Genomic DNA, 14,304 nt, shown 5'->3' on the forward strand with positions numbered 1-14,304 from the left:
TCCTGGGTTCTCTGAAAGACTGACAGGTGGGAAGTTCAATGTGAGTGATTGAGAACCATCACTCGAATTATCTTAAGAGATTTTATAGGGCAGGTATCTCAAGCCAAGGGAACAGTGTGTGTAAAGTATAACAAGCATGCAAACCTTTAAATGGTAAGGGACTGTGCTGTCAGTTTGAAGAACACTACTTGAAGGGGCTGTACTCTCTGACTAGTTTGATCTCTATCTACCCGGAGAACACACTATAAACCATAATACAAAGAAACCTCCCTTGCCTGTTGACACTACCAGTCATGACAACCGGAATAAACACAGTGGAGAAATAGCTCCCTCGGTTTCTTTTCTTATATGGAAACACCATTTTGTAAGAAAACAAATGTCACACGTTTGCTTCCAGATGGGAGGAAAGAAACCCATACCTATACTCCCTCAAACAGAGTGGTCCCTAGGCCAGTAGCATGGGCATCATCTGGGACCTTGTTAGGTATATTCTGGAGCCCTAACCCAGATGTAGCAGAAATTCTGTGGCAGGGCCCATCAGTCTGAGCTTTAACATCCCCCGCTCCACGTGATACTTATACACACTTAAATTTGATCGTCACTGCCCTAGATACTCCAGGTGTGGTGTTGGAAGGCCCTCGCTACCAATTTGCCACAGCCTTTGGCCCTAGGGTGGGTAATTAGGGAGCTCACTGCAGTTCTCCTGCACAGGATAAGGTTGTTTACGAGAGGCACGCTCGTTTCGCTATATTTAAGGCGAAGGAAGTTGTTCCTGCACGCATAGGTCTAGGGGTCGCTTCCCCTTTTGCCCCCCCCCCCCGACCTGGACCAAGTCCGAGACGGGGTTGAATTTGAGACCCGCCAGGTGTCGCTGTCGCCCATCAAGAAAGGCCGAGAGAGCGTGGCAAGCGGAGCCCAGAATCTTTGACATCACACTAAGCTCCTCCTTGCACGCACACATTATACACACACACAAACATATACGGACATACACAGACTTCGTACTCCCCTCTGGCCGCTCTCTCCCTCGGGCCCCGAGCCGTCCCCTCCTCCGGCAAGTGTGTCCCTGGTGCGGCCATCTGGCGAAGAGAGGAGCGCAGCGTCCCCAGCGCGAGGGAGCCCGCGCGCCGCAGAAGCTGCCGCCTCGCCAGCAGCCGGATCCGCTCGCCGAAGCGCCCGGCGGCGGCGGCGGCGGCGGCCGGGACACCCTCGGCGGCACCCCGGGCTTTGAGCAGCCGCGCCCGCCCCCGCCGGGGCCAGAGCGCGCGGAGCCGCCACCCCGAACGCTCCTGGGGCCCCTGCCACCCCTATGAGAGAAGCAGAAGCCGCGCCAAGGAGCCGGACACTCGGCCGCTGGACTCCTCCGCAAGCCCAAGCGCCTCCTCCGCCCGCGCCCCTCCAGGGCCGCTGAAGCGAAATGCAACCGCCACGCTCCAGCTGAAAGGGGAAGGGGCCGGCGCCATCCCCTCGCTCGGAATCCGGCCCCCGCGGCGACTGCGCGTCCCGGCCGCGGGCCCGCGGGTCCCCGGAGTGAACAGGAGGAGAAGGAGAAGCCGCCGGCCCGGGGTTGGCCGGGGCTGGGGAGGAGGGACGGGGTGGGGGGAGGGCGCGGGGGGCGGGAAGGGGGCCCCGGCGGATAAAGATGGCAAGGTCTCTCATCCAAGCGTGCCGCAGTCTGGCTCTCTCAACATGGCTGCTTTCCTTTTGTTTCGTGCATCTGCTCTGCCTGGACTTCACCGTGGCTGAGAAGGAGGAATGGTACACCGCCTTCGTGAACATCACCTACGCGGAGCCCGCGCCGGACCCCGGGCCCGGAGTGGCGGGCGGCGGCGGCACCGAGCTGCACACCGAGAAGACTGAGTGCGGGCGCTACGGGGAGCACTCGCCCAAGCAGGACGCCCGCGGGGAGGTGGTCATGGCCAGCTCGGCCCAAGACCGCCTAGCCTGCGACCCCAACACCAAGTTCGCCGCCCCGGCCCACGGCAAGAACTGGATAGCCCTCATCCCCAAGGGCAACTGCACGTACAGGGATAAGATCCGGAACGCGTTCCTCCAGAACGCCTCTGCGGTGGTCATCTTCAACGTGGGCTCCAACACCAACGAGACTATCACCATGTCCCATGCAGGTAAGCGCCCCGGGCGGGTGCGCGGCGGGCGCGGGAGAGGGGGAGCCCCAAGGGATGTAGGCGCCGAGAAGGATCCAGCGCCTGCCTCCTAGCTCCTTTCTGGGAAGTCTGCGCGGAAGACGCGTCTCTGTTCTCTGGACCTATTAAGTTTTGCTTCGCGTTACTTCGGGGGGTTTACAAAGCAGGGGAAAGGGGGGTACCAGAGTGTGTGTTCCGATTAGCGTAGCGCCGCCGCGACGTGGGTTCGCCGAGGTGGGCCAACTTTTCCGAGGAGGATCTGGAAGGTGAAGTTTGGGAGCAGGGCTCGTATATTGCGTATTTATTGACCGGCTCCGCACCTGTTTGGAACCGGTACATCTGATAGCTCAGCACTAGTGTGTGCATCAGGTACACTCCTGATGCAGGCGTTTGTGTGTCAGGAGGCGGGTAGGGTTACTGGTGCTGGCGGCTCACCACCGCTAACTTGCTCCTTCAAGTCAGGTTTCAGCCCTTCGTGGGAGATTAAAAGCCCTGCCCGCCCCCCCCCCCCCGCTGGGTTGACACACGTCGTAAATAATAATAAAAGTCCTGTGCTCTGTCATTCGGAGAAGATGACATGCAGGCACGATGGTAAATAATCCTCCACCAGCCAAAAAGATCATGGTGGCCATAAAGTTATGCCTACTTTTCCAGTATTGCGTTATCCTTTGCCTAATTGGGAGATTATGCTGAAGGCTTTCTTTTTGGCGAGAATGAGGCGACTTCAGCGTAGAAAGAATAAGCTTTTCTTAATGGTTGAGGGGTGCCAGGGCTAGAAATACATTACTGCCCTGAAACTCATATTATCCGTAGGCCTGACATACCACTGCTTTCGCGGTAGAAATAAAACAAAAAAACCTATCCAGGCTTCTCAGCATAACCAGCTACTTTCAGCAGACAGGCCTCCTTGAGTTGGGCCCTCCTTCCCCAGAGGGGTTCCTGGGTTGAGGCTGTGGCATCCATAAGGGGGCGGGGGGGGTGGTGGAGAGAAATGACAGATGCATTTTCTTACCGGAGTTGCCTGATCAAAAATGTCATTTTCTTTAAAAGCTAGGTTTTAATAAACAGTGATGCTACTGAAATGAAACACCAAGCTTTGGCTGTATTGTTGGGGGGTGCATTCTTCGGGACAAGTTTTCCTTCTGAGAGCTGTTATCACCTGTTAATGAGGTATAGCATTGGTCTGCCTCTGGTAATCAACACCAGCTGCCTTCAACAAGGAACCTGTCAAGCTTAACACAAACAGGTGAAATGGGGAAAGTTCAGTGCTTTTAACACATAGGCCAGAAAAATGCAGTCCCTTAATTAAGAGAGGCAGTTCACTTAGAAAAGCTATGATACAGCATTTAGGAGCACTTGATATATTTTCTTGGAGCTCAGCAGTTTTGTAGGGGAAAAGATTGTACCCCAACATTGAGTCCTAGGAGCACTACTTAAACTTTGATATTCAAGGATTTGGAGGACTATGGAGGAGGACTTTAGGTCATGTAAAGTATCTTTAAACATTTAATATCTAAACTCTGACCTGAGGGGTTGTGAAGGGTTTTTTTGGTTCTGTAAATTCCAAGAGGATTGTTGGCTAATTTGCAGGATTCCTTAAATGTTTCTCTGTGCATATGCGTGAAATGTTAAACCTGGCTTCTTTGAACAGAAAGGCATCACTTGTTCCTGTCTAAAAAGGTTCTCCAGAACTGCCAACACATTGGATCAATTAATGACTTGCCTGTTCTTAAAAAAAGCTGTAGGCTGATTTTCCATACAAATGATGCTTAAGACAGAGTGGGAGTAAACAGTTTGGTAATAGTTTGAAAGTTAAAAGCTAAAAAATGTAAATGAAATTCTCTATTCTGTTTCTGAAAATGTGTTAACGTGGTGTCAGCTAATGGCCAGGAAACTTCCATATTATCATTTGACATATTGCCCCCTTAGGACTCTGTATTCACTTTAGAGTTTGCATTGATTTCTGCTACAGGCTCATTATTAAGGAGATCCATGACTGGGTACCTTGGCAGACCCTTCACTTCTAAATATTTCTTCCAAATTTCAAACACTGAGATCCCAGCACTGATCTCACTGTTCATGTCTTACCCTCAGCTCCAGAACTTAAAGGCTCTACTTTTTCTAGTTAAGTCCGATTTCTAAATTCATCTTAGGAAATGGTGTATATTTTGGGCTCAAATCCATATTCTTATTTTGTGAACATGGGGTGCAACATGCCAGAGGATCCTTACATTTGTAAACTTTTAGAGTCTCCAAAAAGCTAACTAATATCAGCCTTTGCCTGTTTTTCTTGTTTTTAAATCTCACCTCTCTAAATCCTTTATTTTTGGAACTGAGCTTTCAGGTGAGTACGTCAGAATTTAGTTATGTAACCCATCGTATAATATCTATGTATTTGGGGTGATATGACCCCAACACACCCACCACCTTGAAATTCAGTTAAACAAATCGGTTCCCCTTCCCCTTTCCATATAGACTTTCTGATTTTTTTTTTCTTGCTGAAATGATTTTGGGTTTCTACCACTTCTGCAATTACAGTCTCTCATTCACAAAGACACGGATTCTCCTGGAGTACACTAGTAGTTTTACTTGGTAACCAGTTTTTAAAAATCTTTTAAAAAATGACTGCTTTATGGAGAGAGAATTCACAAGTCACACACTTAAGTATGCAAATTAACGGCTCTTACTATACTGAGAATTGTACAACCCTCACCACTAATTCCAAAAAGAAACCCTCTGTGCCTTAGCGGTTACTCCTCATTCCTCCCCAACCCCCTAGCTCTAGGCAATGACGAATCTACTTTCTGCATATTTGCCTATTCTGGATACTTCATTTACAGATGGTTTCCTGAGTTAGAGTTATGATGGTTTGACTTTATGATGGTGGAAAAGTGATACATATAAAGTAGAAAACTGTACTTGGGATTTTGATTTTTGATCTTTTCCTGGACTAGCAATATGCAGCTTGATCCTCTGTAATGCCCGGCAGCCGCAGCCCCCTGAAGCTCCCAGCCACTCAGGAGGATAAACAACTGATACACTTAACAACCATTCTTTACCCACATAGCCATTCTGTTTTACGTTCAGTGCAGCATTCAGTAAATTACATGAGATCTTCGGGGTGCCTGGGTGGCTCAGTTGTTAAGCGTCTTCCTTGGGCTCAGGTCATAATCCCAGGGTCCTGGGATCGACCCCCGCATCGGGCTCCCTGTTTGACGGGAAGCCTGCTTCTCCGTCTTCCACTCCCCCTGCTTGTGTCCCCTCTCTTGCTGTGTTTCTGTCAAATAAATAAAAATCTTAAAAAAAAAAAAAAGATCTTCAATACGTTATTATAGAATAGGCTTTGCGTTAGATGATTTTGCCCAACTGTGGACCAATTGTTCTGAACGTGTTTAAGGGAGGCTAGTCTGAGCTATGATCATAGGTTAGGTGTACTAAGTGCATTTTCAACTTATAATGGGTTTATAGGGATGTAACGCCATTGTAAGCTGAGGAAGATCTATAAATGGAACCATGTAATATGCGGTTTTATGTGACCTTGCTTCTTTCACTATCAGTGCTATAGCATGTATCCCTACCGCATTCCTTTTTGTTGCAAATATTTTGTACGGATATACCACATTTCATTTATTCATCAATTAATAGGCATCTAGGTAACTTCCGCTTTTTATGAATAATACTCTGCTACGAACGTTTGTGTCCAAGTGTGTGTGTGGACATGTCTCTTGGTTATATACATAGAAGTGGAATGTCTGGGTCCTTTCACAACCTTTTGAGGAACTGCCTGATTGTTTTCCAAAGCAACTGCATCATTTCACACTCCCACCAGCACTATATGGGGGTTCCATTTTCTCTATATCCTCATTAACACTTATATTTTTTACTTTGGCCAAACTGTTTAAGAGTGGTATCTTCATTGTGGTTTTAAGCTGCATTTCCCTGGGGACTAGTAGTTTTTAACATACTCTTGATTTTCTTTTTTTCCGCTTTTCATTTTGCTCCTTTTCTCCTTGCTAGCTAGCCATCACTTGTCTTTTCCTGGACTTTGAGCTCATACATTTTTTTGTCTGACCAGAAGAGAGATTAATAGAGAAAAATCTACCCCTTCCAATTAAAGCACCTGGACTACAGATTTTACATGTCCCCTATAAAAGGATATGGGGAAGTGCCGGCTTTGTGCTTTAGAGAGCCTCTGCCTAAGTTTTCCTTGAGTAAAAGCTACGTGGGAATGTTGCTTCTGCCAGTGAGAGTCCCAGAAGTGAACTGTCAGGGGCAAGGTAAAGGCCCTGAGACCCTACTTATCTCCTCGGAGCTGGTCAGATGCCTGTGAACTTTCTTAGGATACAGTCTGAGGAAAGTCCTATCAGAAATCTGTAGTGGCAATTTTGGGAAGTGGTTAATTAGTGTAACCTCTAGAGCCACCCGCTTGGGTTTGTGTCCTTGCTCTCCTGCTTTCTTACTGTGTATCTTTTTTTAAAGATTTTATTCATTTGACAAAGCACACATGCCCAAGCAGGGGGAGGGAGAGGGGCAAAGGGAGAGGGAGAAACAGGCTCCTGGCTGAGCAGGGAGCCTGCTGCGGGGCTGGATCTCGAGACACTGGGATCGTGACCTGAGCCCAAGGCAGACACTTAAACGACTGAGCCACCCTGGTGCCCCTCTCACTGTCCTTTCAGCAAGTGACTGCACACCTCAGGGGCTTCAGTTTCCCTCTACCTTGGTTGGTATGGTAATTAAATGAGTCAGTGCATGTACAGTAGCCGGCACCTAGCAGTCAATAAATGTAACCCTTATAAGCATTGTACACAGTGGTACACAGAGCCTTAAACTGGATCATCAGACCCTTAGGGTGCACTGAGGCCCTGGGAAAGGTCGCTTTATTTCCCCTCTCCTGCTTTGAAGACCAGAGCAGTAGTGTTAATTTCTGTTTGTGGCTTCTGTGATTTGAGCCCCGGTATTCCGGCTCCCTCTGAAGGGTGGTGAACATTTGAGGATTCTCCTGTTGTGTATGTGCTTTTTCTCTTGGCTTAAATTGAAGTCTCCTAGCAGGGACCTGCATGATATACATGGTAGATCTGAGTGTGTGGAGACAGTTTGTGACTGGATTGTGACATTGAAGGATACATTTTTTTTTTAAAGAAGGTATTTGCTCTCTTTGTCTATTGCTAGTGTATAGTGAAAGGGAAATGAGAAGACTAAATGTCTAGCTGAATGGAAGAACTTTTGAGGGACTTGGTCCCTAATAGTCCTTAGAGATGACAGAAGGGAAGAGATGGTTGAATTGTTTAGAGAATAAGCTCAGCTTGGTGAGGAGGAGCCCAGGATGGAGGAGTGTATCCTTTGTCTATTAGGACTTGACCAAGGTTGGAGGAGAAAACAGGAAGCTTATTGACACTTTCTTGTTTTGGTGGGTGCTAAGAGTTTATGGGTTCATGCTACATTTGTTGCCGCTATTTTAATTTCTAAAGTCTACCTTTGCCTTAACCCTTATGAAGGAACTAGCTGCTATAATTTTTTTTCAGGACTCCTACCTTTCTAGGACGTGTGTGGTTTTGCTTTAATTAGTATGTTTATATTAACACTCTTCTTTAGCATATTGTAGTTCTCTCTCTGGGAAGTAATAATGTTGGCCGTGGAGTGCTTACCCTGTCAGGCGTATTGTAAGCACCTTATGCGTATTAGCTCATTTAATTATCCCAACAACACTCAGGTGGGTACTGTTATCCCCGTTTCACAGACCAAGGAACTGAAGCCTGGACAGGAGAGGTGCCCTGTGGGTGGCAAGTGGTGGAACCAGGCTTGCAAACCTGAGTAGTGTATCTCTAGAGCCTTTGCTTATAACTACTGCTTCATATTCTCACAACTTGGAAGGATGCTATAAAAACTAGACGTGGGCTGTGATGACTTAATGGATAACAGGAAGTTAGCTAAAGCTGCTGCTTAGTTCAGAATACTTTAACAAGTCTATAGGCTGGTTGCACTGTTGACTCACAGGCTGCATTTTTGTGCTGGAAGAGATGGGGCCTCATGTTTAGGGCTCTCTGCCTTCAGGCATGCCTCTGATTAACTGGCTTTGGGTCAGTCACTTTTTCTATTCTGGATCTCCATTTTCTCTCTCTATAAAAGGTTTGGGTTAGTTGATCACTAAGAGTTGTTTGAACTCCATAATTTATTCCTTATACATTCAGAAATCAAGATAGTTCTACTAAAATTCAGATTTTTGGCTCTACTTCATCACAAAAAGTGACGACAGGGACCTGTGTCCCACATGGCAGCAGCCGTCTGGAGCAGAACAGTGGCTAGCCGTTGATATGGGCAGTGTGCTCTTCAGTTGGCCCTAGTCCCCATCACTTCTGGCCTGTGCCACTCCTTTATGCCCCTGCCTCAACCCCAAAGCCAGTGTATTTGGGTCCTCCGCTTTATGGAGTCAAACCAGGGTTAGTGAAGAGAAGTTCTAGAAAGCAGACTTCTTTTAGTAAAGGGAAATGTTCACAGGGATAGAACTGTATGAGGGGGAGAGGCTTCCTGGGGTAGATGAAGCTTTCTCGTGTTCAGATTGAAATTGAACTGGGTTGTTGTGGAATTGCTGAATGTAGGAGTCGTGCACAGGGTTCCATTGGCTGATACCTTAAGGGTCTTCTGAAGCCTGAGCACCCGTGATTTTCTATCATTTGGATATTTAAGAAACACTTAAGAGCCTCAGTTTCCACTTTGCTTTTCTGTATGTGTCTTAAGAGGAAAATATCATTTACGCTTGTTCTTAACCTCCCAGGCCAAACAATCTCACCCTCCGCACTTAGTGTTTATGTACTTATTTTTGTGGCACGGAACTGCTTCTTCACCTGTCTCTCTAATGGCAGACAGACCTCCGATAGCCAGGAATTCCAGACTCTGTTATTAAAAGCCATAATGCAGTGTCAGTATTAGATAACATTCCTGGCAGTGTAACTTAATATGGCCTGGGCATTTCAAGAAACCGTATGCCTTGTTTACTCAGTTCGGGTCATAGAAATACATGTCTGGGGGATTTGGAAGAATCCTGTCTACCTTCCAATCTTCAGTAAGCATTCCATCCTCCTCTCTCCTGCTGGCTCTGTTCTTAAAGATCCCCAGGCTTCTCAAAAAGGAAGGAATTTTATGACTAGGAAATCTGGAAAGATTTAGAAAGAACCTGGGACTTTAGAACTTCTAGTTTCTCAAAAAGGAGCGATTGTGCTTCTTGATGCAACATTAATTTGTCTAGAAACCAGGCTCCATTTTTGAAAAGGAGCATAACCATTATCGTTGCATTTCTGGACATAAAACTTAGTATATAAAGAATTTAATATTTTAACAGCCCCTGAAAGTCTTCGGCTTATCCCTAGAGGAGATGCTCCATGTTGTATACACTCTAGAGGCCATCTTCCCTTACTGCTGAGTGAGGTGATGCAGGAATTCCCTGTATTTGATTATGTAAATTGAGAGATGGTAAATTTGAGTTAAAATGGAACTCAAATCCTATTCAGAATATCTCCACTTTTGAGGATTTTGCTGGTAATATAAAAGCCTGAGAGGGGGAAAAAAAAAAGCCGCCTTGTGCCGCATGATTGTTCTTTATGAAGCTGCAATTACAGTGGTTTTGTCCCATGGAAACCTTGTCTATAGGTACAATGTCATCTTTTATTTTAAACTCTATAAAGGATTAATCCCTTGGCAGTTTAACTTGAGAAGTGTGTTTTACAGATTGAGATAAAATTGTTTCTAGTTCTTTTTTCTATATGAGAGGAAAGTTCTTTTACTTCAAAAGCATTGGTAATAAATTGATTCTGTAAGTATCTTAAAAATTTTTCTTTAATATATGTGTAGAAACACTTTTCAGTAGAAATAATCATTTGTCATAAAATTAAAGCTTATGCATAGATTGTCAGCCTTTTTTGTATGAAGTATATGTTCATGCATTTAATAAAGGTTAAAGATTAGAAATAATTTTGTGTTAAATGTATGGCTCATTCATGTCCTTTCCAGGTCAAAATCTATAATTAGTACATATTTTAGGTAAGATCCAAGCAATGTTTTGTTTTTTAACCAATTCAACCTCTCTCTCCATAGTTTTTTTTTACATAGTTCACTAAAACACTATTGAAAAGGCAAAGATTGGACATTTTTCTAAGTGTTGACCTGCACAAATCCCTTTTTTTTTTTTCCCCTACAATTTTTCTCTTTTCTGGTCCTCACTTTCCACAGAAGGTATTCTTCAGGCTGTTCTGTAGCTGTGAACTGACTAAACCTCCATCAGGAATGTGATTTCAAATGTCCCAAAGAACAGTGGAACAGGAAAGAGGTTTTCCCCTTTATTTACCAGAAATATGTGTGAACTATGTAAAAAGCTGCTTGAAATGTTCTTCGTCCCAGATACCCACAGGACTGGCTGCCTCTGTCAGGTCCCTTCTCTAAAGTGAGTGACCTCACCACTAAGGCACTCTCCAGCTCCTCTATTTAAAATAGCAGCATCCCTCCCCCACTCCCTATCCCCAGCACTCCCAACCCCTCCCCTGCTTCATTTTACTTCTCATTAACGTGTTTTCTTGTCTGTCTTCCCCCGCCCCCATATAAGAGCCACAAGAAACAGGCTTTAGACACTTTTTGTTCATCATAAAATTCCCAAAGCCTAGGAGTCCCTAGTGCATGGAAAGTGCTCAGGAAATATTAAGATCTGTTAAATAACCGGGAGACTAGAAAGAGGCCAAGTTAATATGTTTCTAATGTCATGAAAAAATATTCTGTGACACTAAAATTTTTCTTAGCTTTTGACTTACATAAGTGAAGTCAGGGAGATTCTAATTAGAGTCTCCTGTTAAAATGTTTATTCCCCCTGTAGAATGTGGCAGGAAGTAAGTGCCTGGTTCATTCATGTCCTTGGTCTGAAGCGAAAAAGACAAGCAGAAGGGTATCAAAAACAAGTTGTAACCAAATAGAGTTCTGGACGTGTTTATTGTCTTGCTGCTTTAGAAAATATATATTTTTCTCATTTTAAATGAGAGAGACATGCTTTATAGAAAAACTTAAGGGGCACCTGGGTGGCTCAGTTGTTGAGCGTCTGCCTTCAGCTCAGGTCATGATCTCGGGGTCCTGGGATCGAGCCCTGCGTTGGGCTCCACGCTGAGCGGGGAGTCTGCTTCGCCCTCTCCCACTCCCCCTGCTTGTGCTCTCTCTCCCTTGCTGTCTCAAATAAATAAAATCTTAAAAAAAAAAATTGAAAATATGGAACATTTAAAAAGAGGGAAGATAATAAAAACCGTCTTATAACCCAACCACTCAAATCTTTTTTTTTCATAATGTGGATACATTATTTACTTTTACCAAATTGGGAATATATTGCATATGTTTTATAGTTTTTTTAAATTGAAGGGTACATTTTGAAATTTGTTTCCATGATATTTCTGTGATGATCCCACTTTTACCCTACATAAACAGTGCTAATGTAAACATCCTTATTTACCTAAAAATGGGTGCACATCCATGATTACTTCAGTCAAGTTCCTCAATATGGGACTCATTAGAGGTTTTTCATGGGTAACTGTAGAGCCGGGTTTTGGTAACCCACTTAGTGAAGCCTTCAGAGGTATGCTCACTCTCTAGGATGGCTCCACTGAAGGAGAAAGAATACGTCTGTCAGTTATGAGTGCTGCCGTGGGGGCCTAGCATAGCTTTTCTGCATGACTTTGCTCCAAGCTAGACCAGTCTGGCAGCTGGGGCAAGACCCAGAAGGTGGCGAATCAGAAGGAATGAAGCCTGGGTAATAGAATCATTAGGACTGCAATTGGTGGAACCCCCTCTGTTCCCTTGCATTCATCTAAATCTTGGAGATGTTAAATGCAAATTGAACAGTGTGTTAGGAAATGCAGGTTTCAGTTGTGGTTCTACCTCAAATTGGCTTTACCATTGGCAAGTGACTTCCCCGCTCTGGGTCTCATTTTCTTCCATTTGAAAGTGATGAGCAGGAGGCTCCTGGAGGGGGTCATGGTTTAGAGCAGTGATTCTCCACTCTGGCTGCACATTACACTCATCTGGGGAGTTTAAAAATTACAGGTGCCCAGATTCCACATGCAGAGATTCTGATGTAATTAGTCTGGTGGGCAGAGCACTCTCCAGATGATTCTAATGTGCAGCTGTGGTTGATAACCACCATACTGGGTGAATCTAAAGGCCTCCTTGAGTTCTTACATTCCATAGTTCTTAATAACTTAAAGAAATACTGTTTTTTTCCTTCGATAGTATCTGAATTCTACATGAGAATTTTTTAAATTTCAGGATTATAATTAAAACTATGAGGATGTGTACAATAAGTATTATTTCAAGACATGAGGTAGTGATTCACTAATAATAACCAGATTTTGGAGACCAGCAGGAACACAAACAGATGGCAAACACAGCAAGTACAGGAAAGCACACAAACTTCTGTAACAATCAAAAAGAGTATAATGAGTCAGAAAAGATTAGACATTTTAATTAAGTTGGGTGAAATTTCAGTGATGTGCTAAATGTTCGTTATCTTGATTGTAGGCTTCTGGCATAAGAAGTAGAGATTGCCATGGTATTTTTACTGAGTAAGAAATACCACATTTGGCACCTCATGGTTGTCATTACCCAGTCGGGAGGCTGCATACGGTGGTGATGGTGGTGTAAAAAAAAAAAAAAAAAATTCTGGTACCCAGTTGGCCTGGGCCTGGACTCTGACAGAGTCACTTGCCTAGGGAGACCTAAAGCACCATAGGTATGGAGATAGAAACTTGAAGTTCTCTGGTTGCTGAGAGTGATGGGAGGACTCTAGGATTTGAGCATAGTGGAAGAGGAGCTGCCAAGAGTCTTGCAAGGCAGAGAGGATTGGAAGCTCAGGAAGCAAGTGATTAACCTACGTCTTCACCTGTGAATGAGCCTCATGTGTTATCCATCAGAACTGTTGTGGACTCACGCAACGCAGGAAAGGGGCAACTGTGAGCATTTAATGTTAACTCATTATTGTCAAAAGAAGTATATTTGGACTCGGACTACAATCTGACCAGCTGATTCCCAGCCATCATGATCCCTGCCTGGACCGCTGTCACTCCTGGCTGATGTCCACCTTCCCCTCCTGCTCCCTATCATCTGGTCCCCATGCTGCAGACAGAATGAAGTTTCAAAAATCAAAGGACATCACTCCCTGGCTCAGATCTTCCGGGGTCTGCGTATCATACTTGGAACCAAGTCCAAGTTCTTGCTTTCACCCCCAGGGCCTGGCCCGGCTTGGCCCCTGCCTCCTGTCCAAGCCTCTTTTCCAGCCATGTTTCCCCTCCCTCCGTCTTTCCCAGCCCCTCTTGCTGGTCCTCAGATATGCCCAACTTGCTGCCACCTCAGGGCCTTTGGAATGCTCTTTCCTCCAGCTTTTCTGATAGAATTATGTATTTATACAGCAAATCATCTCATTACACTTCTGAAATGTGTGAGAATGACTCCCAAATAGGAATATCTGGTAGATGTTTATCTGTTTCCCCCTTATTTAACCAACTTTTTTTTTTTCAATTCCACTTGCTCTTATGTCACCTGTACCTTGAGGGGAATACCTTTCAGTAAAGTACAATATGGTGGCTCTAGAATCATGGGAGTTAAGCATTCAAGTGGGCAGGGAGCGTTACCAGTCACCATGCTCAGTTTTTTGCAGGTTTCCTCCAGAGTTTTGCATGGCTCCTTTGCTTTGGAGGTCTGCAAGGGTCTTTTTTTTACAGGTAATGGAATAGAAATGTCCTTTGGAGTCAGCTGTTATGAAATACAGCAAGAGATCTGAAAGAAGTAGCTGGGCGTAGTGCTGCCTGGATGTTTTTACTCGGAGTTGGGCATCTGGTAGACTTCATACTTCAAGGAGACCCGAGTGTTACCGCAAGGAAAGGTTATAGGTTGATGGTAAACCCTACTGTATAGTTTATGAATTTGTCTCTCTGTGTACACACTACTTCATTCCAGAAGAATCTAAAGTTAATGGGGCGCAGGGAAAAGGATGTCAAGATTTCTCCAATGAAGGAAATAGCAAATGACAAATGATTGGTGAGATATGCCAAATTGTGACCTTTTGGGCAATGAGAGAAATCTCAAGTTTTCTTTTAAATCTGAGTAAGGAATTTGTTAAAGCAACTGTTGGTTGCAGCAT

General features: G+C 44.9%; 1 protein-coding gene across 1 annotated transcript in view; it reads left to right on the top strand.

The window, feature by feature from the left end:
- The first annotated feature begins 1,642 nt into the window (after positions 1-1,642).
- The window catches only part of RNF150 (ring finger protein 150), a 258,670-nt gene continuing 246,008 nt past the window's right edge, over positions 1,643-14,304 (top strand). Inside the window, exon 1 of the mRNA XM_028102331.2 lies at positions 1,643-2,126. Within this exon, the coding sequence (XP_027958132.2) occupies positions 1,643-2,126 (484 nt within the window). The remainder of the gene's footprint in view (positions 2,127-14,304) is intronic.

The sequence above is a fragment of the Eumetopias jubatus genome, unplaced genomic scaffold, assembly GCF_037043125.1.
Source record: "Eumetopias jubatus isolate StellerSeaLion01/CBP00866 unplaced genomic scaffold, mEumJub1_p1.0 scaffold_2, whole genome shotgun sequence".
In the NCBI taxonomy this organism is placed as follows: Eukaryota; Metazoa; Chordata; class Mammalia; order Carnivora; family Otariidae; genus Eumetopias; species Eumetopias jubatus.